Below are 25,961 nucleotides of genomic sequence, written 5' to 3' on the forward strand. Positions count from 1 at the left end.
GTTGGTTCACCTGCAAAATGGCTTCAACAGTCAGGGCTGGGCCAGGCTGAAGCCAGGAGCATGTCCGGTTCTCCTACATGGGTGCGGAATCCCAAGGCTTTGGGCCGTCCTGCACTGCTTTTCCAGGCCACAGGCAGGGAGCCGGAGGGGAAGCAGAGTAGAACTGGTGCCCATATAGGATGGTGGCACCAAAGGCAGAGACCTTATGTGTAATACCCTAGCATCCCACCATGTCTCATTGGTCAGCGCAGGTCAGCAACAGCAAAGTGGGGGGTGTGCCTGGCACTGGGCACCAGCTGGCAGCAAAGGTAGAGGGTGCCACTGAGACCACGGAAGAGCTGGAAATCACGGTACAGGCCCCACGCGGGGGTGGGGGGTAACACTGCTGTGACACCGGCAGTTCCAGTTCCAACCCTGCTCGTTGCTAGTGGCCCCGCAGGCAGCAGCGGATGGCCTGTTACTGTGGTCGTTTGGGGAGTGAGCCAGCAGCTCTCCCCTCCTCTCTTTCCTTTCCAATAAACAAAAGGAAACTTGGACTTCCAGAGACAGAACACTGACCCAGTGGACCCGACACCAGGACCTGACCACCTCAGCTGGGGCCAAGCACGCCACCTGGCCCACGTTAGCAGGAAGCTGTGACGGAGCCGACAGGGCAAGCGCAGAGCCCATCGGCTGCTGGGCCACGTCTGAGCCTCAGGACGAGGTCTTCATTTGTGACGTACATGTCTGTCACCTTGCTAACATGCTGTGATGGGAACACTCAGCCAGAACACTCCAGAAACCCATCATGCAGCAGAAGGTCCCGCTGCCAGCCCAGAGTGGAAGGGGCCCATCGAGGGTGAGGCTGGGAAGCAGGGGCCGCCTGCAGTGCTAGCAATCAGCAGGAGAGCATGGGATGCAGGCGGTTTGACCCTAGTCCTCCACGGGGGAGACCGTGAGCCTCCAGCCGGGCGCCCGCAGGTGGCCCTCAGCTGCCACAACCCAGTCCTGGGGCTGCCGGAGGTGATAACACAGATGCCTGGGGTTCCAGCTTGTCCAGCTGTGGTGCCCAGAGCCAGCATGTGGTGTCCAGGAGCTGTGTCTACCCACACATGTGCCTGGAGCAGGGGCCACCCGGCAGTGCTGTGGTTGCAGCCACAGGCCACTGGGACCAGCCGGTTTGTCGGGAAGACATGAGCAAAGCTGGGGAGGACACAGACGTGAGACCCGTCTCCAGTCCCAGGCGTGGGCAGCAGGGGTCTCAGCATGCACCCCCCATAGCCCTGGCTGGAACCCAGGGAGGGGGCTGATGGTTTCTGCAGTTAGGTCCGACCCCACAGTCAGCAGGAGAGGAGCCTGGCTGACTGGGCGTTTCCTCTCCTAGTAAGAGCTGGCGCAGCACCGGCTCCCGCGCCAGGAGTGGTGTGACAGCCCCTGTGCCCTTCCTCCTCCCCATAGCTCCCTGCTTTCTCTCTGCCTCTCCACTGCGCCCAGAAAAGGCGGGAGAATTGAATTCTCCCCAATAAAGGCCTCTTGTCAACAGCCGGCCATGCTTTTTTCTTTCCCTGGTGGTCGGCGAACCTGACAGGGACGAGGGGCTGGCCGGGTCCCACATCCCTGGCCCTCCTCCCCAGGGGCCAGGGCAGGGAGCCCTCCAGGAGAGACAGACATAAAATAGAAGCCGCCAAACCATCCGCAGGGACCACGGTGGGAATGGCAGGAGCGCCAGCTCCAGGGCCGGGCCGGGACTCAGCAGGCATGGGCAGGGCCTGTGGTGCCCAAGCGGATGACCCTGGGGAGGGTCCCAGGTGCAGGGGAGAGCCCACCCTGGCCCCGGACTCCGCAGGAGCACGGAGACCCTCCCAACAGGCAGGATACTGGGGCGGCGGTCCGAGTTTATTGCCAGGAGGCAAGGGTGGGGAGGGAGAGGGGGTGCAGCTCACTTGTTCTTCAGGTAGATCTTGGGGGTCTGCCAGCCCTCGGGGGCTTCCTTCAGGCCAGCCTTCAGCCAGATGCGCCTCAGGTCCTTCTCGAAGCGCTCCTGCGGGCAGAGAGGAGCGTCCAGCGTGGGCAGTGCCCGGCCGGCCGGGCCCGCGGGAGGACAGCTCACCTGCTTGCGCCTGAGCCTGCCCTCGCGCACCTTGCGGCGCAGGAAGCGCGTGCGCTTCACCAGCTTGCGGTACTTGTGGTGGTTCATCTTGCGCCTTCGGATCTTGAGCACGCTCTTGCAGCGCACGGCGGGGGCGGCCGGGGGCTCCGGCGGGCACTCGGGGGTCCGGGCGAGGCCGCCCAGGAGGCAGCGGGCCGTGAGCCAGCTCTCCAGGGGGCTGATGGCCACCTTCCGGGGCACCAGCATCTCCAACGGGGGCGGTGGGGCCGCCCTGCCCGGCACGGGGACCGAGGCGGCCCGGCTCAGGCAGGCCGCGGGCCAGGGCCGGCTGTAACCTGGGGGGACACGGTCAGCCTTGGGGGGACACGGCGGGCCTGGGGGGACACGGTCACCCCCCGCCCGTCCCTCCCCGACCCCTCACCTGCCGCGGGGACGGCCCTGAACAGTCGGGCGGCCACGCGCACCAAAAACATGGCGTAACGGATCCGCTAGCTCCACCGCCGCACACACACGTCGCCAGCCCCACGCTCTTCCGGTCCGTCCCGAAACTAACCCCCACCGCGCCCCGGCGCCCTCACAACGGGTTGCGCGTTGACGCAGGCCACGCCGAGCCCAGAAAGGGACGGCTTCCGAATGCAGGCGACCGGCGCCTGCGTGGATCACCAACCCCTTCCCTCTCGGAGGCAGAAATACTACAATTCCCACAGTCCGGAGCGGCCCCGCGTCACTTCCGGAAGAACCTGGAGGCGGAAGCGCGAGTGTTTGGGCTGAACTAGGCGTGCGGAGGGAGCGGTGGACGGCGGGACCGCCTGCCCGTCCCGAGCGCCCCGGCGCCCCCGAAGGGGGCTGCAGGAAGGGGCTCCTTAGGCGTGAGCAGCAGGTGGAGCCTGTCGAGCCTGGGGCGTTCAGACGCTCGTCCTTCCCAGCTGGCGCCCGGAATGGCCCCAAGAGGGGTCCCTGCACCCTGCAAGTCGGACCAACCCGCACCTGCCTCTCGACTCGCTGGGAAAGCTGCGGGCTGAACCTCGCCAGCCGCAGCCTGCACGAAGGGCCCTTGGGGACCGGGGAGGGATGCCGAGCAGTGCCCCCCAAGTCCTGCATCCATCCTGGGCTTCGCCGGCTTCCCGTGCTCTAGACCCAGGCAGGATGGGAGGCCAGTGCCCGGCGCTGGCTCTGCTCTTAGTCCTGGAGTGCCCATGCCGGCCTGGCTTCGCCCAGTGTCTTCCCCACACGTGCCAATGCCAGACTGCCTGCCTCTCCCACCCAGGGAATGGGCCACCGGACCACCCATGTCGGTCGGCCCCGACTGGCCTGTCCTTCAGAGAGCGGAGCAAAGCAGCCCAGCAGCCCACGGGCATCAGTTGCGTGGGTGCTGGCCTCAGCACTCGCAATCCTGGCATGAGGCTCTGAGGACATGCGACCCCAGGCCTGGACATTGGCACTGCCTGTGCCATGCAGCATGCCCACGACCTACACGGGTCAGGAGCTCCTCTCACCCCATGTCCCCTCGCTCAGCAGGAGTCATGGCTCGAACAAAACCCGCCTCCTCCCTGGGGGCTGCCAGGTACCAAGGGCACATGCTGCACAGCCGGTGGAGAGGAACCACAGGCTGGGTCCCGATGTCCATCAGTGTCCCGGGAAGGGCCAGGAGCAAGGCGAGGCACTGGAGACACTTGGGAAGAGGTGCAGGCTGCGGGAGGGATGAGGGGTAACAGGAACCAGTGCTGCGCCCGCAGCCCCACCAGACACTGGGGCATTTGGCCATGAGATCAGCAGGAAGCACAAGAGCGGAGTACAAACCCAACACTTTACTAAGCGAGTCCGAAGTGGGCGCTGGTGGGCGCTCACGAGCCTCATCCTGAGCAGTTGTGCGTCCATGCATGGACACACCTCCTGCTGGCAGCCACGCTGGCCTCCACCTAACCAGCGCTGACACATCCCCAGTGTCTGCTGACCGGGTGGACAGCGCGAGTGCCACCTCCCGGCATCATGCCATAAGTCCGTCTGGGAGCAGGCACCTGGCCGCCATGGTCACAAGCAGCAGGCTACATGGCTGGGTGCAGGCACGGGTTACGTGTCCCGGAGACAGCCACACCGCAGGCCCTGGGATCGGGCAGCTGTGGCCGAGCAGCCAGCACAGCCTGCCTCACCTGCGATGCCGGCTGTGCCCGGGGAGAGCCTGCTTGTGGCAACGGCCGGCATGCTCACAGGACTGCAGCTGCTCGTCCCTGCAGGAGCGACTTCGCTTCCTGTATTTCCCGCAACTGTCAGCACGCTCCCGGGACTGGCTCCGTGAGCGGGGCGAGCTCCGGCTGGGGGACTTGGGTGGCTTCTGGGGTGGGTATATGCAGTCCCTGGCCCTCCGGGAGCTGTGGCTGAGACCACTGCGGTGCACCTGTCTGGGCGGGGAGTCGCTGCGGCTGCGGGAGCGGCTAGGTGATTTGGAGCTCCTGGAGGTGGACTCACTGTCACTCCTCCTGTGAAAACACATGGCCCACATTAGCACCTGTAGGCAGTGCCCAGGGACCAGCCCACCAGGGGCCAGTCTGCCCTCTGGCTCCTGCTTGCTCGCACCTTCAACAAACTGGACACAGGGAGGCGCTGTAGATCCGGGCTCAGGCGGCCCGGCCCAAGGGGGCCAGTGTCTTACCCATTCACCGGGCTGTCGGCCTGAGTCCTGATGTTCTTGACGGAAGGGGGCGAGGACTTGTTCCCTCTGTTGACTTTGGGGGACTCTGCTGGAACCAGGAGTAAGTGGACAGTCTGTCAGGGCCAGTGGGTAAAGGGACCCCTGCTCCCAGCCTGGGACTGGAAATGTCAACACACAAGGCTGCCCGGCCGCCCTCTGCCCGCTCCGCTTCCTCTCCCTTTGGGCTCTGGCAGTGTAATGCAGGGACCCTGCCTGGTGGGCAGGCTGAGCCATCAGCTGAACCGTGTCCAGTGTGGGTTGCGATCCTGTTCTCTGTGCCCCAGCCCCTGCAGGGGCTCACAGCAGAGTTCTGGGCTCCTGGCTCAGCTCCAGCAGATGTGCAGGATAAACCAGCAGGTGGAAAATCTCCCTGACTCCTCTGAGCCCTAATCAACTCTGCAAAGATCATCAACATAAAAAAGAAACAAAGGCCTAGAAAGCTAGGAGGAAAATCGGGGATGATCTGTCCTCAAAGACAAGCAGTTCAAAGAGAATTCAATGTTAAATGTTCATGGATTGAGTAACTGAAATCTTAAAAGGCTGGCATTTAATACTAAAATAGATAAGAATATTGCACAATTTTTATTTTTAAATAAAACAAAACCCTCCCTGCCTCGCATCACTCTGCTTTCCAAATAGATGAAAAATGTTTACAAATTTCTGTAGGCGACAGGCCACCCAGCAGATAAAGGAACACAGCGTCTGGGGCTGGGTTTGAGAGCGCAGTCTGCACTCACAGGCCAGCGAGTCGCTCTGGGGGCCCAGCCGGCTGCTTTGCACACCCCTGCCCTGTCCCCTGCCCCAGCACTCACCGGGCTTGGCCACCGGTGAGAAGCCCGCCGTGCTGTCTACCAGAGGTGTGGCCCCGGGCGGGTGGGCATGGGCATGGGCCTCCTCCATGGCACGCCGCCGCCTCTCCACCTCCGCTTCGAGCTGTGTCAGGTCTGCCTGCGGGAGCCAGTGGCCATGGGGTCAGAGCCAGAGCTTTCTGCTCCACACCACACGAGGGACGAGGGACGAGGGATGAGCCAAAAGAACCTTTCTCCGCGTGTAAAGCTGCAGGATTTTTATGCAAATCTCTTGAATTTCCTCCTCAGTTGCTCCAAACAAGAGAAACCAGTGAGGGCGGTTGGGCAGTGGGATCTGCAAGGAGAGGCAGCATCTGCTTGCACCCTGCCCAGCCGCAGCAGGGGGCAACACAAACCCAGCTCCCTGCTAACAGCCTAGGAAAGCCAAGAGGCTCCTTGCTGTGGCCGGCCCAGCTCCAGCCAGTGCTGCCACATGAGAAAGAGCTGGCATCCATCCTGTGTGTCTCTGCTTTACAAATATCCAAACAGCAGCCCGCAGGTCCGCAGTGATCGCCCGGGGGCCCTCTACCACCGCTTGCACTGACCTCCAGTGTGCGGGCAGCGAGGCAGATGCAGGCGCAGGCGATGCTCTCCGGGTGGAAGCGCACAAACACGTCCGTCCGCAGGCTGTCATTCATGTAGTTCCTGAGACCAAACACAGGGTGCCCGCCTGCCTAACCTGGGCTGAACGCCACTGTCACCACACCCCCCCAGGCAAGACTGGCTGTATGTCGCATGGTCACTATGCCGAGAACTGCCTGGGACTTCTCTCCCTTGCTCTGCTGCCCTGTGAGCGCCACGCCCCGGCTGCCCCCAGGTCAAGGGTTGGAAGCCCAAATCCCAGAGGTGGGGAAACAGGCAGGTCCTGAACACCACGCTGCCCACGGGCTGTCCTCTGACGCCGCCACCTGCAGCTGTGCACAGGCCTGGCCAGCCCTGGTCTGCCGCTTTGCGATTAGGTCCACTCAGAAGGGGCAGTGGCCACGGGGAGGCTGGCGCGGGGTGTGCTGCAGTGTGGGCAGTACCTCGGGGGCACGCCTCTTCTTGGACCAGAGAAATGATCCCCACTGCCCCGCCAACCAGGAGTCTTAAAGGAACAGCCACAGAACCAGACAGTAGCGCCAAGCACGGCAGCACCATCACGTTCTCAGGTTGCATCTGAGGCCTTTAAAACTGACAGTATTTGTAACAGCCCCTCATACATGTGCGTTTCTAACATGCACAAGACTGTATTTCTCTAACATTTGATCGACTAACACCAGATTCAAGCCATATTACTCACACTGCGAAACAAACAGCTCCAGGAAGGCAGCTGGAAAGGAGTCCACCCAGCCCAGGGGAGCCAGTCAGGCTGTGGTTTGGACACCTTGGGGGAACCCAGGCCCACCAGGGAGGAGAGTCCCCGGGTGCAGGGCAGCACCAGCCCCAGTGTAACATGGACAACTCGCACTCTGTGAACCCAGTCCTCAAGAGTGTGAAAGGACAGTGACAGCGTGGTGAGCGGGTGTGTCCAACGGGGAGCCCTCACCCCGGGGGCTCCTGGAGGGCAGGTGCTGCGTCTCAGCTGCCCCAACCATGTTTACCAAGTCAGAACATTCACCAGTTACCCGCGGAGAGCAGGATTACCAAGGCACCATGCCTATGTTACTGCACACAAACCACCAGCCCCGGGCCGCCTGCGCTGAAGAGCCTGCACGGGTGGGCTGGAGACGGCTGCCGGCCCTGCACCCTGTCACTCAGGCAGCAGAGCGGTCTCAGGCACCTACCCTCACAGGCTACCCTTCAATTGAAAGGGTACAGAAGAGCAAGAGTCACAATGGGCTCTCGGCTAACACCACTGCCCAGACAATGTGGTCGGCGGCCGTGACCTCTCAGCCCACTCCGGGACCAGCACCCCAGTATCCACTCGGCTGCACCTCAGGCTCCGAGCTATGAAACACCATGCCATGATGCAGGGAGGCCTCGTGCCCCGCCCCGATCAACAGCCCTCAACAGTGGCAGGAGGGCCACCTACCACTCCGCCAATGCCCAGGCCTGCAAGGGGGCACAGGCGTCAGGACTCCTCCCACCATGAGCCACGGACGACCCCACTGCCCTCAGGAACACGAAGGGCAGCTCACCATGCGGTCTGGACCAGTTGTTGGTTACGCTCGCACTCTAATACCTGGAGGTATACAACGATGATCTGCAAGACACAACCATGCAGTTAGGACCCAGAGCCCGGGGAGGGCAGCCAGGTGCCACACCCCAGGGACCCCAACCTGGAGGCCGCCCACTCTGCCTCTCAGATCAGCATGCAGATGGACAGAGAGGACCCACGGCTGGGTCTCAGGCCCGACCCTGACCAACCGCTCCTGTATCAGATGGCCCTTACGAGATCCCATGTCCACCCATAGGTGACCAGTGCCAAGTCTTGCCCTGGCACGTTGCCCTGACCAGGCCCAGCCACCAGCACCCAGCCATGCGGCAAGGAAGAGAAGCACCAAGAGGTATGCTGGTGGTTTACTCAGAACCAAAACTCACACCAGAGTCCAGCAAGAGACCAGAGGAGGACCCTCCTCTGGGAACACCCACACAGCCAGAAGGCAAGAACATGAGGTGGCCCAGAGCCCCCAGCCCCCTGCCCCACCACACGCCTTCTCCTGCCATCGTAGCTGCCAGCCGCATCACTCCTGGCGTTTGCTCTGGAGGACTCTGGAATAGAATGGGATGGAGCTGGGACTGAATGGGACAAGGCTGGGATGGGATGAGACAGGGCTGGGATGGGATGGGATGAGACGGACAAGGCTGCGACAGAGTTGGGATGAAATGGGATGTTTTGGGAGAGGGACGAGACAAGGATGGGATGGAATGGGACAAGACTGTAATGGGATAGGATAGGGCCAGGATGGAGTGGAACGGGCTGGGATCAAATGGGACGAAGTTTGGATGGGAAGGGGCACGGTTAGAATGGAATGGGATGGGACAGTGTTGGGATGGGCTGGGCTGGGATGGGATAGGGCTGGAATGGGAAGGCGCTGGGCCCCCAACCCGCTGCCCGCTGCGGCTCCCCGGACCTTGTGCGGGTGCTTCACGTGCACGCAGAAGCCCAGCTCCTTCAGCACCCGCCGCTCGGCCTTGATGACCTGGTTCTTGAGGCCCACATAGTCCTGGTCCAGCAGCATGGGCACTGGCTTCCTGCAGCAAGACGAAGCCGCTCAGCGCACGGTGTCCGGCAGCGCCACTCCGGGCGCTGGGGCCGGGAGACCCACCTCTTCTCTCGGAGGTGCCGTAGGCGGTGGAACACGTTGACCACGTCCCGGATCCGCCGGGGCGCCTCTTCGATCTTGGAGGCCAAGTGGACACAGGCCATGGACACGTGCTGCAAGGTAAGCGCCGTCAGGCGGGGGTCCCCGGGCCCGGGGCGTGCGGCGCGGGGCGCGGGGCGCGGGGCACGCTCACCTCCATGGAGTGCTTGACGAAAGACTTGGTGTAGAAGAACCGCTGGAACAGCACCTGCCCCGTGGCCATGGCCACCTGCGCGAGGGGAGCGCGTCACGGGGCAGCCCCAGCCCGGCCCGGGGCCCTCCCCGGCGCGGCGGCTACCGGGCCCTCACCTGCGGCAGGCGGAGCAGGATGCCGGCCGCCTGGATGAGCTCGCAGCCCACCACGCGGAGGCCGGTCTCCGTGTCCGTGTCCAGCCCGCTCGACATGGACGGCGTGAAGCGCAGCCTGTCGTCGGGCAGGAGGCAGTTCTCCAGGGTGATGAGCACGCCCGAGTACAGCCGGTCCCCGATCAGCACGCCCGCCCTCGGGGTGCCGCCCGCCGGCCCCGCGGCCCCCGCCGCCATCTTGTGCCCCCGGCTCCCCCAGCCCGGCCAGGCACCGCCTCACGGAGCCACCAAGCCCCGCCCCCGCGCCCGCCATTGGCCGGCCCGGGCCCCCGCCGCCCACCATTGGCCGCCAGCCCTGCCCCTCAGCTCTGCGCCAGGCGCCGCCGCCGGAAGCAGGCGCGGAGGAGCGCGTGCACGCCCCGGAAGCGCGGCTGCCCCGCCTCCCGCGGAAGGGACCCGACACGGCTCCTCTGATGCGCACGTCAACTTTATTGGGGTGCTGTCCGGCCCGGAGCCCCCCGCCGCCCGCCGGCCTAGGCCGCCCGCGAGAACACGCCGGGGGCCGCGCCGTCCAGGGCCGCAGCCAGGCCCTCCTCCCGCCGCCGCTGCGCCAGCGCCGCCAGCGCCTTGAAGGTCTTGGGCTCGTGGACGGCCAGCGCGGCCAGCGCCTTCCGGTTCAGCTCCACGCGGCACTGTGGGGGACCGTCGGTCAGGACAGGATGGAGGACAGGACACAGGACAGAGAACAGGACACGGGACGGAGAACAGGACACGGGACGGAGGACAGGACACGGGACGGAGGACAGGACACGGGACGGAGGACAGGACACGGGACGGAGGACAGGACACGGGACGGAGGACACGGGACGGAGGACAGGACACGGGATGGAGGACAGGACACGGGACGGAGGACAGGACAGAGGAAGGACACCCCACACCGCCAGGACACCCCGCTGGACACGGGACCCCCACCCCGGCCTCCGTACCTTGACCAGGTTGGACACGAGGCCGGGGTACCCGAGGCCGTGCTCCTGGGAGGCGGCGCCGATGCGGCTGATCCAGAGCTGAGGGACACCGGGGAGGGCGGCCGCCCGCTGTCCACCTGCTGGCCCCCGAGTCCCTGGCCCCACTGTCTCTGTTCCCAGTCCCTCTCTGCCCGCTGGCCCCCCGTCCTTCTCACTGTCCCTCTCTCCCCGCTGTCCCTCTCTGTCCCCCCAGTCTCTGTCCCTCTCACTGCCCCCGTCCCTCTCACTGCCCCCGCCCCTCTCACTGTCCCTCTCTGTCCCCCCAGTCTCCGTCCCTCTCACTGCCCCCGCCCCTCTCACTGTCCCTCTCTGTCCCCCCAGTCTCCGTCCCTCTCACTGCCCCCGCCCCTCTCACTGTCCCTCTCTCCCCGCTGTCCCTCTCTGTCCCCCCAGTCTCCGTCCCTCTCACTGCCCCCGCCCCTCCCGCGCTCACGGCGCGCAGCGTCCTCTTCTTGAGCCGCCGTCCCAGCGTGCTCCGCGCCAAGGCCCGGGTCACGGCGCGCACAGCCAGCCGGTAGCAGCGGTTCTTCCTGCCCCGGAAGTGCTGGGTGGAGAGACGGGGCGCGGGGGTCGGGGTCAGCGGGGTCGGGGACGCGGCGCCCCGCTCCGCCGGCGCGGGGGCGCACTCACCCGGGCGTGCTGCAGCATCTCCTGCACACGCCAGAAGCGGTCGGTGACGCGGTTCCGCAGCCACAGCCGCGCGGTGAGGAAGACCATGGTGCCCGCCGCCAAGACGCCCCCAGCCCGGCGCGGAGCGGGTGCTTCCGGGTCGGCGCCGGCCCGAGGGCTTCCGGGGCGCCGCGCCTGCGCCGTCGCCCGTTGGAAGCCAGCAGGCCCTCCGGGACGCACCCTGCCCGCGGGTCAGGACCTTCCAGAATGTTCCGCGGGCGGACCTCGAGGAGCCGACTTGCCTACGGCCCAGCCCAATGAAGTCCCCGTTTCTTCGTAGCTTTTCACTTGGGTACAGTTTTTAGCCCAGCTGCTGACATCTGACTACGTTTTTGTTTTAAAGTTTATTATGTACGGGCCCGGTGCGGTGGCCTAGCGCCTTGCACGCACCAGGATCCCATATGGGTGATGGTTCTAATCCTGGCAGTCCTGCTTCCCATCCAGCTCCCTGCCTGTGGCCTGGGAAGGCAGTGGAGGTCGGCCCTAAGCCTTGGGACCCTGCACCCGCGTGGGAGACCTGGAGGAGGCTCTTGACTCCTGGCTTCGGATCCGCTCAGCTCCAGCCATTGCGGCTCACTTGGGGAGTGAATCATCGGACAGATCTTCCTCTCTGTCCTCCTCTCTAAATTTGACTTTCCAATAAAAGTAAATAAATCCTAAACTAAGAAAATAAGTAAACAAACAAAACATTTTTTAAAAAGTAAGTCCTTTTTAAAAAATGTATTATGTGTAACAGTTAAGAATACAGAGAAAGATGTTCCACCTGCTGACGGGCTCCCAGATGGCCCCAGTGCTCCATTTCTGTGTGTCTCGGTGCGCAGAGCCCAGGGCCCTGGGCCTGTCGGCCGCTGCTTCCCCAGGGGTGACCAGGCCCCAGCCTGGCATGCTGGGGTCAGGGGTCGGCTCATAGCGCAGGGTCCACCTGAGAGGGGGGGCAGGTATATAACCCTGGACACCTTGGTGTGAGAGAGAATGACCCCCCTGGGTGGGCAGCCCAAGAGGAGCGCCAGCTTGGATCAGATCTAAGTGCGGAGCGGGCCCAGTCCAGCGGTGCCTGTCCCGTCCCCCTCCAGGCGTGGCTCAGCTGAGGCCCCTGCCCATGAAGGCATATGCTGAAGGGCCTGGCACCTGCTGTTCCACAGGCCTACAGCAGAGTCTGGGCCTCCTGCCCCCATTGTGTCCTCAGGGTGCGGCTGGCCCCGTGGCTCAGCAGCAGCTCCACGGTGGCACGGTGGTCACGCTCTGTGGCCAGGTGCAGGGGTGTGTGATGGAGCCAGCCAGCAGCGTCGACCTCTGCGCCCTTGTCGAGGAGGTGCCTGGCCACCTTCACGTGGCCTCCCCGGGCTGCGTGGTGCAAGGGGGTGAGGCCCAGTGAGTCCCGGGCATCCACAGGGGCTCCCCAGGCTACCAAGAGCTGGACAGCGGCCAGGTATCCCCGGGCAGCTGCCCTGTGGAGCACGGAGCGGCCGTGCCTGTCCCGGATGCTTGGGTCGGCCCCGTGGCCCAGCAACACCTCCATGTCCTGGAAGGCAAGGGTGGGCGGCTGACTCCAAGTTCCCCTGCCCCCAGCCCACCCCAGCCCAGACCCCAGAGTTGGGGCGGAGGGTTGTGTCCCTGCTCTGGAGTTGGGGACCTGTACTGGAGCCCGGGTCCCAGTCCTAGCTCCTCTGTTCAGGACCAGCTCCCTGCTAAGGTGCTTAGGAACGCAGCAAGTGGCAGCCCAGTCCTCGGGGGTCCCTGCCATCTGAGGAGAGCTGGGAGGAGATCCCAGCTTTGCTGAGGCCAGTTGTGAGTAGGGGAGAATTGGGGGTGAGCTAGTGGTTGGAAGATGGATTCTTTCCCTGCACCCAACCCTGCTGCACCTTCCAGGTAAATACAGAAAGTCGTGCTGGCATGAGTCTCAACCTGAAGCACCCCGCACCCCCACTTCCTCCCCTCCATGAGGCACTCGGCGGCACGTGCGTCCATCTGCCCTGCCCTGGGCAGCCCAGCGAAGCCTCCCTCCGGGGGAGGGCGGGACGTGCCTGCGGGTGGCCCAGGCTGGCTGCCAGGCCCAGGGCCGTGGTTCCGGCGCCGTCGGCAGTGTCCACGCGTGCCCCACGCGCCAGCAGGAGACGCAGCGCAGCCCCTTGCCCCGCGGCGGTCGCCACCAGAAGGGCGCTGTCCAGCTCCGCGCCGCCGCCAGCCGCCAGCAGCTCGAGCACCGCCAACCGCCCGCCCGCGGCCGCCCAGTGGGCCGCCGTCCAGCCCCGCGCATCCGCCAGCGCGGGGTCGGGGCCGGGCGCGGCCAGCAGGCGCGCGGCGAGCGGCCTGCGCCCCAGGGCGGCGGCGCAGTGCAGCGGCGTGAGGCCCGCCCCGCAGCGCGCCGCCGCCGGAGCCCCACGCCGCAGCAGCAGCTCCGCCAGCCGCGAGTGCCCGTGCCAAGCGACCTCGTGCAGCGGTGTGCGCCCCGCGCCGTCGGCAGCCCCCGCGGAGGCCCCGCGCCGCAGCAGCAGCTGCACCAGGGGCGTGTGGCCGCGCAGTACTGCCAGATGGAGCGGGGTCCGGCCAGCGGGGTCCCTGCGGGGGAGAGGCGGGGTGGGACCGAGGGCATCCGGAAGCAGCTGGATGGAGCAGGGCTCACCCCTCTGCACCCTGTCCCAAGAAGGACCTCGGGTCAGCGTACCTCTCCTCCACGCTAGCTCCTTGCCGCAGCAGCTGCACCACAAGGCCCACCGGGCCGGTCCACACGGCCTGAAGCAGGCAGCCCCGGCTCTGGGGGGCAACCTGCACCGGCGTAGCTGCTCCCAGAGGGGCATCGGAGCCCAGCTGCACCCAGCGCAGCTCCTGATCCGCCTCCTCCCTGGCCAGGTCCCGGTCGCAGCACCCAAGGCTCTTGACGTCCACCTGCGGGGAGCCCGGCTCCTGCACGCCACAGCAGGCCTCTGGGAGCCCTGCCCAGCCGCCCAACCTTCTGAGGGACTTCACTCACAGTGATTGCCAGGGGCTTTGCCTGGCTGAGGGTCCTGTTCATGCCTGCCCACGTCCTGACTCCTCTGTTGCAGTCCAGCACACCCTGGCTGGGGACAGCAGTGGCAGCCCAGGACTGCGGGAGACCCAAGTGGGCTGCAGGGATGTGACCTTGTGTTGGACTGGCGGTGAGGTGTCCTGCTGATCTGGTGCAAGCCTGGAGGTGGGGTGCCAGGGATGCTGGGGCCTCACAGGCCACTTGACACTGTTTGCCCAGCCGCTTAGCAGGGAGCCCTGGCGCCCGTGGTCGCCTCCCATCTTGGCCTCTCTCCCGGGGAACCAAGCTCAGAGCAGGTTCCAGAAAGACAAGCAGGAACTCGTGTCTCCCTCCCACCTCCCCCTCGCAGGCAGCAAGGGATGTGCCCCAGCTTGCCCCTGGGGGCACCAGAGCCCTGGCTGAGAGCACCTGGAGGCAGGGCTGCCCAGGCCTCCAGGTCTCAGGCAAGTGAGGATCTGTAGCCGCTGCCCAGGATGCAGCACTTGGATCCGGGGGTCTGTAGGGCTGTGGGCAGAGCCGGAAACTGGAAGAGAGGGGCTCCAGGTGACACTTGCAGAGGGGCGGGATCAGAGAGGAGCAGCTGGACCAATGAGCCTGCCCATGTTGCAGCCTGCTGCTCCACTGACCACCCCTAGCCTGCACCCTGCAGCACAGCACACGGTGAATGCCCCTTCCCAGCCCTGTGCGGAGCCTCAGGTTGTCCAAGAGGGGCTGTCCTGTCCTGCCCAGCCCTTCCTCATCCTGAACAAGGCATGGGGCAGGCCTTGGTAACCCCAGGGAGCCCCGTGGTCGCTGTAGGGAGGTCCATGCCGGGCCGTGCCTGACCCCCGTTCTGCAGTAAGCGTTCCACCGAGGCACGTTCCCCAGGCAGTGGATACAGCTGCAGAAGCCACATAGGGGCTTGTTGTGGCGTGTGGTCTAACTTGTTCTGATGCCAGCATCCCATGCAGGCGGCTGTTGAGTCCCAGCTTCACCACTTCTTATCCAGCTCCTTGCCTGTGGCCTGGAGAAGCAGTAGAAAATGACCCAACGCCTTGGGACCCTGCACCCACATGGGAGATCCTGAAGAAGCTCCTGGCTCCTGGCTTCAGCCTGGCCCGACTCCAGCCACATCAACCATTTGGGGAGTGAACCAGCCGATGGAGGATCTCTCTCTCTCTGTCTCAGTAATCTGGACCTTTAAAACCACAGTGGGTTCATCTCCCACTCAGATGCCCAGGGTCAGAGGGTCAGAGCCTTCCCAGGCCCTCTTCACCGTGGCAGTGGCAGTGTGTGACTTGCAGTTTCTCCTCAGACCTGAGGCAGACACCTTGCAGCCAGGGCTTATGAGCGAGGTGGGCCCTCGGGACAGCAGTGTGAGCTCCTGTGCCCCACAGGGCACTGCCTGCCCACATCCTGGCTCCTCCGCTCTAGCCAGCTCCCTGTGCATGCCCACCCTGGCCGAGGGCAGCAGTGGCAGCCCCAGGACTGAGGGAGACCCGAGTGGGCTGCAAGGTGGTGACCCCTGTGTTGGACTGGCTCTCTCAGCACCTGGGTGAGGCTGCCCATCCTGCATGGTGCCAGCTCATTCGCCCAAAACGAGCAGTTGGCGGCAGCATGCATCAGTGTCCAGGCTCTGCTCCGTTGCTCTGCTTCCACTCCTGCCCCACTACCAGGCTGGCTCTAGTGTGTCCGCCCTGCACTCGGCCAGGCGGGCATGAGCATGGAGCTGGACTGGAGCGGGGGAGCCAGGAGCAGGGTCCCCAGGCCTTGGGCGTCCTCAACTGCTCTCCCAGGCTACAAGCAGGGAGCTGGATGGGAAGTGGGGCCCCTGAGACACGAACTGGTGCCCATATGGGATCCTGGTATGTACAAGGCAAAGACTTTGGCCTCTAGGCTACCGCACCAGGCTCCGGCTTTACTTTTTGTTGTTGTTTAAAGATGTATTTTATTTTCATTGGAAAGGCAGATCAGATTTGTGGAGAAAGACAGAGAAAGATCTTTATCTGCTGGGTGACTTCTAAAATGACCAGAACAGCCAGAACTAAGCTGATCTGAAGCCAGGAGCCAGGAGCTTCTTCCAGGTCTCCTATGTGGGTGCAGGGTCCCAAGGCTTTGGACCATTCTTGACTGCTTTCCCAGGCCACAAGCAGAGAGCTGGATGGGAAGTAGAGGAGCCAGGATGTGAACCGGTGCCCATGTGGGATCCTGGGGAAGATTTAGCCACTGAGCTATCGCACTGGCCTGCTTTTTGTTGTTTTTGCACCAGCTCTTCAGGCTCTGCGTCGCTGTCTCTTCTGGTTCTGAGAGAAATGTCCTAGCATTTGATTGGATCACATAGTTCTTCCCTCTGTCTTTTCCTCTCACTGTATCTGCCTATCAGATAAAATCTACAAACAGATTAACTGTTTGAGAAAAGGCCCTGGCCAGGGTGCGAGTGCTGCTGGTGGCCCAACTGAGCGGCACGGCACACCTGGCACTGGGGCAGCAGTGGAGCTGGAGGTTGGTACATGCTGGGAGGAAGCCAGGAAGTGTGTGGCCACAGGATGTGGGGCCTGAGTCAGTGCTCACGGCGCCAGCACCTCCTCTGGATGCGCATGCGTGTCCTGGCCGCTCCCAGTCCAGCTCCACCCCTGCCGTGCGGCCACTGGGGAGTAAGCCAGCAGGTGGAAGATCTCTTTTTCTCTCTTTCCTCTCCCTTTTAAGTAAACAGATAAATGTTTCTAAAAATGCTACATGTTGGGTCCAGCATAATTGGCTCATCCTCTACCTCCACGCGCTGGGATCCCACAAGAACACCAGCTCATGTCCCCCCGCTTCCCTTCCCACCCAGCTCCCTGCTTGTGGCCTTGGAAGAAAACAGAGGATGGAACAAACCCTCGGGACCCTTGAGCACCGGGGGCGAGGGGTCCGGTGAGGCCGGGGGCGAGGGGTCCGGTGAGGCCCGGGGCGAGGGGTCCGGTGAGGCCGGGGGCGAGGGGTCCGGTGAGGCCGGGGGCGAGGGGTCCGGTGAGGCCCGGGGCGAGGGGTCCGGTGAGGCCCGGGGCGAGGGGTCCGGTGAGCACCGGGGGTGAGGGGTCCGGTGAGGCCCGGGGCGAGGGGTCCGGTGAGGCCCGGGGGCGAGGGGTCCGGTGAGGCCGGGGGCGAGGGGTCCGGTGAGGCCGGGGGCGAGGGGTCCGGTGAGGCCCGGGGCGAGGGGTCCGGTGAGGCCCGGGGCGAGGGGTCCGGTGAGGCCGGGGGCGAGGGGTCCGGTGAGGCCCGGGGCGAGGGGTCCGGTGAGGCCGGGGGCGAGGGGTCCGGTGAGGCCCGGGGGCGAGGGGTCCGGTGAGGCCTGGGTTTCCTGACCTGGGTCCTTGGGCCCATCTGCAGGAACTCGTCCTGCCCAGTGGAAAAGACAAAGCAGGGGACGGCAGGCCCTGAGGCACACAGAGGATATGGCAGCCCAGTGGGGCCTGAGTACCATCTGGTACCAGAGTTGAAGGAGAACAGAGCAATTTGAACAATTACCCCAGCCAAAGGAAATGGAGACTGTAAGGTCGACTCTGTCAGCCAGTGGAGATTGGAAAGGTGTCCTCCCCCTCCTATTGGTGAGATCGACAGCATTTCAGAACTATCAACACCACTTGGACAGAACCCTAGGAACACGTACCACACCACGACCTGGGTTCCACAAACGCCAGGCCTTTCCCCAGATACAGGAAGAAGAAAAAGACAACTTAGAAACAATGGTCTCTCCATGTTCTCCTAACCCTCACCTCAATCCTTCCCACCCTGATCCACTATGCAAACATCAAAAATAAAAATAAAAATAAAAATCCTTGAGACCCTACACCTGTGTGGGAGACCGGGAGAAGCTCCTGGCTCCTGGCTTCAGATTGATTCAGGTCTGGCTGTTGCAGCCATCTGGAGAGTGCTTCTTCTCTCTATAGATCTGCCTTTCCGATACAAATAAATACATCTTAACAACAACAAAATACTGTAAGCTGTGTAGGATGGTTACACCCTGGGACCTGGCGATGGGCAGAGCAGGCTCTGGAAGGACTGACTGCTCTGGAGCCCCCGGCTGCTGGCCCCCCCACCCCGCAGGCTCAGGCTTTGCTGTAGCTGAACCCAGGTTCTCCCCAGAGAGGAGCAGCAGGGACAGGATGGGGGTGGGGGAGTTGACCCGTTGTCATCATCCAGACCTCTGAAATGGAATCATTGTATGTGGAAGGGGGGGGGGCGGGCAGGGAGGAGGGCCTGCGGGGATGGGGGGAGCCTGGCCAGGACACACAGGCACTGACTGCTGCGGGCCCCTGGGGAGAGGACCTGGAGAGCATCGGGGCTTGGCCCACCTGGGTCAAGTGCAGTGTTGCGATGAGGGCTCCAGCCTGAGCCAGATGGCTTTGACCTTGCCTTCCGACCCCCACGATCCCCCAGTCCCACTGCCAGCGACAGCATGAGTGACCAGCAGAGAGAAATGGAGGACGATGAAGAAGGCACCTCGGACATGGCGCCCATGCTGCCCCGGAGGCCTTCCGACGGCCAGGCTCCAGCCCTGGGTGGCCCTGGGTGGCTGGGCCTGGCCCCCCGAGGACTTGGGACCCTGCGGCTGCCCAGCTGGACCCTGGCGGGGCTCCTGCTGCACCTGCTGCTGCCCGCGAGCGTCTTCCTCCTGGCACTTCTGCCCGCAGCTGCCACCGTCTATCTGGGGTTCCTGTGCCACTCGAGGGTGAGCCTGATCCTGGGCATGACGGGTACCAGCGGGGCCCTGGGGATGGTCCCCTTCCAGCCCTGGGTGCTGTCCTTCACGGGCCTTCCTAGGAGCCCCCTGCCTGCCAAACGCCCCGGCCAAGACAGGGCTTTTGTTTGTAGCCTTCCAGGGCCGCCCCGCCCCTTGTACCAGGGGCCACCAGGGCCTGTGCGGCTGAGGCTGGAAACGGGAGGGGAGTTCACCCCGCAGCCCTCTGCCCGGGCTGGGCGTGACCAGCTGCGGAGTGGACTGGGCAGTGGGCAGATGCCCCTGCTTGTCCACCGTGGACACGAGGGAGGCAGAGGCGGCGGGCCTTCTGATCCTTGTGCCAGGGATGCGTTTCGGGCGCCACCCGCCTCGGCCAGCGCTGACCGCGCCCTGCCCGCAGGTGCACCCCGCGCCAGGCGCCCGGTGCCGCGCGCTGCTGTCGGACCGCAGCTCGGCGGCGCTCATCGTGCTCGGCCTCCTGGCCCTGCCGCCGCTGCTGGCGCTCGCCTCGGCCACCCGCGCCCGCCTGGCCCGGCGCCTCCGCTCGCTGCTGCCGCCTCCCGCCAGGAGCCCCGGACCCCGCCCCGTCCCCGGGGCCGGCGACGAGGGCCCGGACGGAGAAGAGCAGCTGTGCGCCTGGGTGTGACCCTGGGTGTGACCCCGGCCCCCGCGGGGGCGGCCCGGCTGCGCCCTGCCTCTTTCCTGCTGCTGTGAGCCCTTCTGGAACATTCGCGCTTTCTTCCTGGCCTTGCATAACCGCCGTGCCCACCGCCTCCCTCCGGTCCGCCGGCAGCTCACGGGTGTCCGATGTGCAGTGGGCATGTGTTGGGCAGGTTAGTCCCGATTCAGGCACCCAGGCCCTGTGAGCTCCCGCGTGTTGCAGTCCCTCTGTGCCCCATACCTGCTCCGGACCTGCGGGAGGAGGTGGGGTCCCGGAGCCCTGGAGGCCCCGCACGCACGTGGGAGGGAAACTCGGGTGGGCTTGGCTCTCGTTTCTGCCTGTCCCAGCCTGGCTCCCGTGGGCACCAGTGGAGTGAGCCAGCGGCGGGGAGCTACCTAACATCCTCTCTACTTTTCAAATAAGTAAATTGGTAAAAAAAAAAAAAAAAAGAAAGAAAAAAAGTTAGGATGTTTTTCGTTCTTCTTCAGATCTGCTTGACTTTAATTTCTAAATTAAGACACTCAGTGTGACTTGAAGAGGCACGGCTGAGAACATGGTCACATACAGCCAGCTTCTGCTTTAGTTAGTTCACTTTCTGGATCTCGGCTTCCTAAACATTTCATATCTGCGGTACCTTAGCATGTTTGTGTGGGTGGGTGCCGTGGCATAGTGAGCTAGGCCGCCGCCTGCAGCATGACCCATATGGACAGCTGCTCCATTTCCAATCCAGCTCCCTGCCAATGTCAGGCACAGGAGGAGGGACTACACGCTTGGGTCCTGCGCCGCTGTGGGAGGCCGGGAGGCCCAACGCCAGCTCCTGCAGCCGCTGAGCAAGAGAGCTAGCGCATGCAGCTCTGCATTTCTGGTACACAAACAAACCTTTAAAAGGGAGTTTCTGACAGTTCATGTGGAACATAGATTCAGGCATAGTTCCCATCACCCACACTCGCAGGGTTACTCCGGAGCCGGGAGCTGGGCCCTGGTCTGTGGCTGTCTCCGCCGACGGCACTGGGACCTGTCTTGGGGACACCTCCCTGGGGCGTTGAAGGCCGTGCTCTGGGCTCCCACCTGCCCCTCTCTGGTCTGTTCATTCCTGTTCTGGGTGCTTACTGTGGGGGTGGCCTGGCCCCGGCCACTTCCTTCTAAGTCCAGCAGCAATTCAACCTGTGCTGCTTGTCACTTGTCCAGCACGGAGCGCATGCTGAGCCGGGACACGCTGCTCAGCCTGTGCTTCCAGCAGGGACCAGTGTGTGGCCGGGCAGCAGCTGGCGGGAGTCTGTCCGGCTTTGTTGCCGTCTTACTCAGACTGGCTGGGCTGGTTGCCAAACTGCCAAGAATGGTTCCTGGGGCCAGGCCGCCTTCCTGTTCCTTGCCCCAGGACTCTCCTGGGAAGCCCTTGGAGCATCCGGTGGCCCTGAAGTCGTCAAAACAACAGCTGGGCCAGTGGGGGTGGGGAGGCAGGGAGTCCTGTCACAGGCAACTGCTCCCCAAGGTGTTTCCCAGCCTGCTCTGCCAACCCCTGACCCTGGGGCATCCCAGGCAGGGCAGTGGGGGACCAAGTAAGAGGCCCAGACGTGCCCCTGCTGGGTGGACAGACAGGAACAGGCCAGCTGGGGAGGCTGAGTCTGTGCTGGAGCCAGCGTGAGCTCTGGCACTTCTGGCAGCGGTCCCTCACTCAGGTCCCTCATCATGCAGCCCTTGCGGAGGGGCACAGGCAGCTCCTGGCAGGTGTGCACCCATGTGCCTGCCGCCCCTCACACCCCCACATGGCCCTGGGCCTGACTGTCCCCCCAGTCACAGCCCCAGTGGACCAGGCAGGGATGGAGCCAGGCCTGGTGAGGCTCTGCAAGTTAGGGCCCCACCCCTGCCACATCCTTCAGTGTCCAAGCCCTCTGGAGAGTCCTGAGCCTGCCTGGGCCCTGCTGGGCACTCAGAACAGTAGGAACCCAAGCTATCACTCATCACCTCTGCGGGCTGTGGGTGCTGCTCCCACTACACCGGCCGGAAGTGTGCAGAAACACAGAGCCCCCACTGCTAGGTTTGGGTCCCAAGCCTGCCTGCCCCTCCTGGACAGAGCCATGGGTGATGTCAGCCCCCCACTCACTGCTGAAGGCCCAGCCCGGGCTCCAGCGACCACCCCCAACTTCCTGTTGGAGGCCCCTGTTTGGGAACAGCAGCTCACGGCATGGGTGGGGCCCAGGCCCCAGCCCCCGCAGAGGTCAGGGGTGAGGTCGGAGGCCCCAGGAGTTGCCCCTTTTCCTGGGGTCAAGCACGGCCACAGCTGGCTGGGGACAAAGAGCCCTTTTTCTCTGCTAAAGCCTGGAATGTGTACGGAGGGAGGGTCCCTGGGATGGGGTTGGGGCAGGGCCCAAGCCAGGAGCAGTGGCCATGAGGACAGGCAGAGTAGCCTGCTGCAGGCACCGAGCCTCCTCGGACCCGGGCCAAGGACCTGCACCCAGAATGCCAGGCCAGGTGGGAGCTGGGGCAGCAGGGCCCCTCAGCCATCTGGCTTGCCCACCCTGGCCAAGGCCCACCTACCCATCCCTGCCCGTTGCCTCAGGTCCGCTGCCCCTGGAGTGGAGGCTTCCGGGCCATCAACCATGAACTTCCTGTGGTGTCTGGCTCAGCTCTGGCCCCAGTCCCTGCCCCCCCGGTTGACCCCACCACCACCTTCCTCTGTCGCTGGGGTGACAGCAGCAGTGGACAGTCAGGGAGACAGGGATGAGAACAACATGAGGTTAGAAGCAGGGGCTGGGGACAAAGATGATGGCCAGGGTCGCTGGGGTTGCTGCAGGCTGGGCCTCTGGGGCCCACTCCTTCGCCAGGCGCCAGCCGAGGGCGGCTGCTTCCACCCGGGCTTGCGTCATGGCCACGAAACCCCACTCATTTTTTCCAGAAGGCACGGAAGAGGGAGACGGGAACCCCCAGCGCTAGCCTGCCAGGCCAGGGCTGAGGTGTGACTGCAGCTCCGTGCACGCCAGCAGCTGTTCCCCCAGGACACCGGGCCCCACTCAAGCAGGGAGGAGGACTGGTCTACCTGGGCAAACTCACCCAGCTGCTGGTGTGTGCAGCAGCCCCTGCACGCTGGTGGGCTGGGGACCCCCTGAACTTCCGGGGCCCACGCCCTGCTCTGCTGGTCCAGGCGAGGAGGAAGCCCCAGGCTGTCTCTGGTCTCAGCAGGCAAGGCCTGAGGTCCGTGGACCAAAGCCAGCACCGTGACTGCCAAGATTCCCGGCAGGGGAGGGGTGGGGACGGTGGGGACACAGCGCTCATTTGTAGCTGCCGGCAGCTCTTCGGCCTGCCACTTCCTTTTTTAGGCAAAGTCTGGCTTCTGCGTGCCCAGGCCCCACGGAGCCTCACCTGCCAGCGAGGGAGGAAGGAAGTCCTTTGAGTCCCATCCGCCTGCCAGTCTCCCCACGGGGATGGTGGGGGTCGGTGCTCCAGGCAGAAGCCCGCCCCAGCGCGGGGCGGGGCAAGGCCCAGAGGGGCCGCGTCCTTCCAGGACTCCAGGACCCCCGGGGTCCTGCTGGGGGTGTGATCTAGGCCTGCGTGGTCCCTGGCAAGCGCCCCCCATCGATGTGCCTTCGCGTCCACTAGCCCAGGTGGGAGGCAGGGTTCCCGCTTCAGTCCCTGGGGACGCGCATCCCAGGACCCCTACATCCCTACGCAGGTGGAGCCACGCCTGGGCCTGGTGGGCGTGTCCCTGGCGCCGCCCCAGCGCGCTCCCGGGGCTCTCCGCGCCGGGCTGCGGGGACCCCCAGCACTGAGGGTCCCGGCTAGCGCCTGGCGGGCTCGCAGGTCGGCGTGGCGCGCGTGGCCTCCGGCGCGGGGCGGGGCGGGGCGGGGCGCGCGGGGCGGGGCCGGCGGGGCGCGCGGCTGCACGTCCCGCAGCCCCGGAGGCAGCGAGTGGCCGGCGGCCGTGGCGCGATGCTGCCCTGGACAGCGCTGGGCCTGGCCCTGAGCCTGCGGCTGGCGCTGGCGCGGAGCGGCGCGGAGCGCGGTAAGTGCGCGGGCGGCCGGCCGGGGCTGCAGCTCCCGCCCCCCGCCGGGCGCTGCGGGAGCGGGCAGGGCCGGGCACGTCGCCCCCGTCGGTCCCGCCCCTCCGGCATTGCCGCCGGGCCGCGGGGCCAGGGCGGAGGCACCCTGTGCCTCAGTTTCCCTACCCGGGAATGGCCTGTGGCGGCACGGCGGCCGGGGGTTGTGGTGGACCGCGAAGGGGAGCCCAGAGCGCGCACGGCGGAGCCTTCGCCTGCCCTGGCTCGGCGATGATGCGGGAGAGAGGGGTCCTGGCTGCCCAGAGCACATCCTGAGACTGAGCTAAGGCCACCTGGACATGGCCTCTGAGGAAAGGGAGGGAGTGAGTCGTGGAAGGGTCAGTCTTGCCTTACAGTTGGAGTTGCGGTCACATGGCCAGTGTTGGGAGCAGGGACTCCCCCAACATCAGAATGTGGGATCTTGGCTTGGAGCCCTCTGGGGTGTGATTGCCAGGATTTTCATGGGCTGCGTCCTGGGCATGGGGTGAGGGGGGCTGTGCCCTGGGCATGGGGGCTGCGCCCTGGGCATGGGAGCTGTGTCCTGGGCATGGGGTGAGGAGGGCTGCGCCCTGGGCATGGGGGCTGTGTCCTGGGCATGGGGTGAGGAGGGCTGCGCCCTGGGCATGGGGGCTGTGTCCTGAGAGTGAGCCTCTCAGGCCGGCAGTTGGGCTGAATCCTAACCCTTTCTCCCAGGCGCCCCAGCATTGGCCCCCCTGGGAGACCTCCTGTTCCTGCTAGACAGCTCAGCCAGCGTGTCCAACTATGAGTTCTCTCAGGTTCGGGAGTTTGTGGGACAGCTGGTGGCGTCGCTGCCCGTGGGCCCGGGGGCCGTGCGTGCCAGCCTGGTGCATGTGGGCAGCCGTCCACACACGGAGTTCCCCTTCGGCCAGCACAGCTCAGGCCAGGCCGCCCAGGCTGCTGTCCGTGCTGCAGTCCAGCGTATGGGAGACACCAACACAGGCCTGGCACTGGCCTATGCCAAGGAGCAGCTATTTGCCGAGGCGGCAGGTGCCCGGCTAGGAGTGCCCAAGGTGCTAGTGTGGGTGACAGATGGCGGCTCCAGCGACCCCGTGGGGCCCCCCATGCAGGCGCTCAAGGACCAGGGCGTCACCGTCTTCATCGTGAGCACTGGCCGTGGCAACCTGCTGGCACTGTCGGAGGCCGCCTCGGCCCCTGCTGAGCGGCACCTGCGCTTTGTGGATGTGGACGACCTGCCCATCATCACGCAGGAGCTGCAGAACTCCCTCCTCGGTGAGCGGGGACACACTGGGCGCCCTGAGGGAGAGAGGGGCCAGACCCCAGTGCCCCTGCAGGGCTAGTGCGGGACAAGGGCCACTGCCGAGAGTTGTGCGCATGGCACCGCGTGCTCCTCTGAGGCCCGAGACCACCATGGCTGGAGAGGAAGGGCCTGGTCCCTGGCTTGGCCAGCTGTGCCCCGGAGCCTTCCAGGGCCCTCAGCAAGTCTGTCAGTCAGCCCACTGACCCGGAAGGGGTGGGGGGTCACGGCCTGGAGAGGGTGGAGGGGCAGCCTCTGCCTCCAGATGTCGCCCCGGGTGGGCCCTGGGCCAGGGCAGCTGGGCCTGCGGGGCACAGGGCTCTGAGCCTGGGGTGGTTGGGAAGTGAGGGTCAATGGTGTGACCTCCAGCCCCATTGGGACTGCCCAGGCTCTGCTGACCCCTTCCCTGCCAGATGCCTGGCTGACCCCAGGCCCTGTGCTGGCCGCTCAGGCTGGGAGCCCTGTCCAGTCTCAGGGACCACCCTGGCCCTGCTGCCGGGAGGGGGCCTGCCTCTGGGCCCGCAGTGTAGGGGTCCTGGGGGGCCCAGACTCAGTCACTGCCGTGCACGTCCCTGCCCTCCCCCTGTGCCTCCGACCTCAGGGTCAGGCGGGGAGGCCATCTCTGACCCCAAGCCCGCCGGCTCCACCTGCAGAGGCCATGCAGCCGCAGCAGCTCCGTGCCCTCGAGGTCACATCCGGCGGCTTTCGCTTGGCCTGGCCACCCTTGTTGACTGCCGACTCCGGCTACTACGTGGTGGAAGTGGCGCCCCACGCTGACCCAGCGGCCGCGCGGCGCCAGCAGCTGCCCGGGAACGCCACGAGCTGGACCTGGGCCGGCCTGGACCCCGACACGGACTACGCTGTGGCGCTGGTGCCGGAGTCCAACGTGCGCCTCGAGGGCCCCCAGCATCTGCGCGTCCGCACGCTGCCAGGTGAGGCTGGGCGCGGGCGCGGGAGGCGACGCGGGCCGCCTGGCGCCCGCAGCTCACGCTCCTCCCCTCACCCGCAGAGGAGGCCGGGCCGCAGCGCATCGTCATCTCCCACGCCAGGCCGCGCAGCCTCCGAGTCAGCTGGGCCCCGGCACTGGGCCCGGCCGCCGCGCTCGGCTACCACGTGCAGCTCGGGCCGCTGCAGGGCGGCGCGGCGCAGCGCGTGGACGTGCCCGCCGGCCACAACAGCACCACGCTGCAGGGCCTGGCGCCGGGCACCGCCTACCTGGTGACCGTGACCGCGGCCTTGCGCTCCGGCCGCGAGAGGGCGCTGTCGGCCACAGCCTGCACGCCCGCCTGTGCCCGCGCCCGCGCCCGCGTCCCGCGCCCAGCGCGGCCCTGAGGCCAAGGCTGCGGGCGGCGCTCGCCAGGCATCGGCCAG

The 25,961-nt window shown here is 65.3% G+C and overlaps 6 protein-coding genes across 10 annotated transcripts; 2 read left to right on the forward strand and 4 right to left on the reverse strand.

The window, feature by feature from the left end:
• Positions 1-1,492: 1,492 nt before the first annotated feature.
• Positions 1,493-2,562, reverse strand: AURKAIP1 (aurora kinase A interacting protein 1). 2 transcript variants are annotated; one of them, XM_036498363.2, is made up of 3 exons: positions 2,457-2,562; positions 2,090-2,424; positions 1,493-2,020 (listed from the first exon to the last, which is right to left on the reverse strand). In XM_036498363.2, exons 1-3 carry the CDS (start codon positions 2,560-2,562, stop codon positions 1,919-1,921), a joined length of 543 nt encoding a protein of 180 aa, XP_036354256.1. In that variant the 3' UTR covers positions 1,493-1,918. The 2 variants fall into 2 exon arrangements, with proteins under 2 accessions (XP_036354256.1, XP_004599610.1); XM_004599553.2 differs by having other exon boundaries at positions 1,495-2,020; positions 2,511-2,562.
• Positions 2,563-4,024: 1,462 nt separating this feature from the next.
• On the reverse strand, positions 4,025-9,487 carry CCNL2 (cyclin L2). 4 transcript variants are annotated; one of them, XM_058674227.1, is made up of 10 exons: positions 9,223-9,487; positions 9,068-9,142; positions 8,878-8,987; positions 8,683-8,803; positions 7,747-7,811; positions 6,172-6,271; positions 5,817-5,921; positions 5,591-5,726; positions 4,740-4,824; positions 4,025-4,563 (listed from the first exon to the last, which is right to left on the reverse strand). In XM_058674227.1, exons 1-10 carry the CDS (start codon positions 9,454-9,456, stop codon positions 4,236-4,238), a joined length of 1,359 nt encoding a protein of 452 aa, XP_058530210.1. In that variant the 5' UTR covers positions 9,457-9,487; the 3' UTR covers positions 4,025-4,235. The 4 variants fall into 4 exon arrangements, with proteins under 4 accessions (XP_058530210.1, XP_058530205.1, XP_058530199.1 ...); XM_058674222.1 differs by having other exon boundaries at positions 4,025-4,566; XM_058674216.1 differs by having other exon boundaries at positions 4,740-4,827.
• A 206-nt stretch (positions 9,488-9,693) lies between these two features.
• MRPL20 (mitochondrial ribosomal protein L20) lies at positions 9,694-11,030 on the reverse strand. The gene is made up of 4 exons (XM_004599861.2): positions 10,875-11,030; positions 10,678-10,788; positions 10,206-10,283; positions 9,694-9,911 (listed from the first exon to the last, which is right to left on the reverse strand). The coding sequence occupies exons 1-4, from the start codon at positions 10,959-10,961 to the stop codon at positions 9,753-9,755; spliced, it is 435 nt and encodes a 144-aa protein (XP_004599918.2). The 5' UTR covers positions 10,962-11,030; the 3' UTR covers positions 9,694-9,752.
• A 990-nt stretch (positions 11,031-12,020) lies between these two features.
• Positions 12,021-17,262, reverse strand: ANKRD65 (ankyrin repeat domain 65). The gene is made up of 4 exons (XM_058660998.1): positions 16,796-17,262; positions 13,579-13,863; positions 12,938-13,472; positions 12,021-12,435 (listed from the first exon to the last, which is right to left on the reverse strand). The coding sequence occupies exons 1-4, from the start codon at positions 17,260-17,262 to the stop codon at positions 12,058-12,060; spliced, it is 1,665 nt and encodes a 554-aa protein (XP_058516981.1). The 3' UTR covers positions 12,021-12,057.
• Positions 17,263-18,337: 1,075 nt separating this feature from the next.
• TMEM88B (transmembrane protein 88B) lies at positions 18,338-19,265 on the forward strand. Its single transcript, XM_058674322.1, has 2 exons — positions 18,338-18,610; positions 19,020-19,265. The coding sequence occupies exons 1-2, from the start codon at positions 18,338-18,340 to the stop codon at positions 19,263-19,265; spliced, it is 519 nt and encodes a 172-aa protein (XP_058530305.1).
• Positions 19,266-23,122: 3,857 nt separating this feature from the next.
• VWA1 (von Willebrand factor A domain containing 1) lies at positions 23,123-25,961 on the forward strand. The gene is made up of 4 exons (XM_058674244.1): positions 23,123-23,280; positions 24,008-24,565; positions 25,244-25,522; positions 25,600-25,961. The coding sequence occupies exons 1-4, from the start codon at positions 23,208-23,210 to the stop codon at positions 25,920-25,922; spliced, it is 1,233 nt and encodes a 410-aa protein (XP_058530227.1). The 5' UTR covers positions 23,123-23,207; the 3' UTR covers positions 25,923-25,961.

The sequence above is a fragment of the Ochotona princeps genome, chromosome 2 (genome assembly GCF_030435755.1).
Source record: "Ochotona princeps isolate mOchPri1 chromosome 2, mOchPri1.hap1, whole genome shotgun sequence".
Classification (NCBI taxonomy): Eukaryota; Metazoa; Chordata; class Mammalia; order Lagomorpha; family Ochotonidae; genus Ochotona; species Ochotona princeps.

Coding starts and splice junctions, on each gene's coding strand:
- AURKAIP1 (XM_036498363.2), bottom strand. CDS start 2,562: ATGTTTTTGGTGCGCGTGGCCGCCCGACTGTTCAGGGCCGTCCCCGCG. Junction 2,425..2,456: donor CGTGTCCCCCCAGGCCCGCC/GTGTCCCCCCAA, acceptor GTGTCCCCCCAG/GTTACAGCCGGCCCTGGCCC. Junction 2,021..2,089: donor GCAGGCTCAGGCGCAAGCAG/GTGAGCTGTCCT, acceptor CTCTGCCCGCAG/GAGCGCTTCGAGAAGGACCT.
- CCNL2 (XM_036498360.2), bottom strand. CDS start 9,456: ATGGCGGCGGGGGCCGCGGGGCCGGCGGGCGGCACCCCGAGGGCGGGC. Junction 8,988..9,067: donor TCGTCAAGCACTCCATGGAG/GTGAGCGTGCCC, acceptor CTTACCTTGCAG/CACGTGTCCATGGCCTGTGT. Junction 5,922..6,171: donor TCGCTGCCCGCACACTGGAG/GTCAGTGCAAGC, acceptor CTCTCCTTGCAG/ATCCCACTGCCCAACCGCCC.
- MRPL20 (XM_004599861.2), bottom strand. CDS start 10,961: ATGGTCTTCCTCACCGCGCGGCTGTGGCTGCGGAACCGCGTCACCGAC. Junction 10,789..10,874: donor AGATGCTGCAGCACGCCCGG/GTGAGTGCGCCC, acceptor CTCTCCACCCAG/CACTTCCGGGGCAGGAAGAA. Junction 10,284..10,677: donor AGAAGAGGACGCTGCGCGCC/GTGAGCGCGGGA, acceptor GGTGTCCCTCAG/CTCTGGATCAGCCGCATCGG.
- ANKRD65 (XM_058660998.1), bottom strand. CDS start 17,262: ATGGGCCCAAGGACCCAGGTCAGGAAACCCAGGCCTCACCGGACCCCT. Junction 13,864..16,795: donor CACCGGACCCCTCGCCCCCG/GTGCTCAAGGGT, acceptor GTCCCTCAGAAG/GTTGGGCGGCTGGGCAGGGC. Junction 12,436..12,937: donor CCAGCCTGGGCCACCCGCAG/GCACGTCCCGCC, acceptor CTTGCCTTCCAG/GACATGGAGGTGTTGCTGGG.
- TMEM88B (XM_058674322.1), top strand. CDS start 18,338: ATGAGTGACCAGCAGAGAGAAATGGAGGACGATGAAGAAGGCACCTCG. Junction 18,611..19,019: donor GGTTCCTGTGCCACTCGAGG/GTGAGCCTGATC, acceptor CCCTGCCCGCAG/GTGCACCCCGCGCCAGGCGC.
- VWA1 (XM_058674244.1), top strand. CDS start 23,208: ATGCTGCCCTGGACAGCGCTGGGCCTGGCCCTGAGCCTGCGGCTGGCG. Junction 24,566..25,243: donor GCTGCAGAACTCCCTCCTCG/GTGAGCGGGGAC, acceptor CTCCACCTGCAG/AGGCCATGCAGCCGCAGCAG. Junction 25,523..25,599: donor GCGCGTCCGCACGCTGCCAG/GTGAGGCTGGGC, acceptor CCTCACCCGCAG/AGGAGGCCGGGCCGCAGCGC.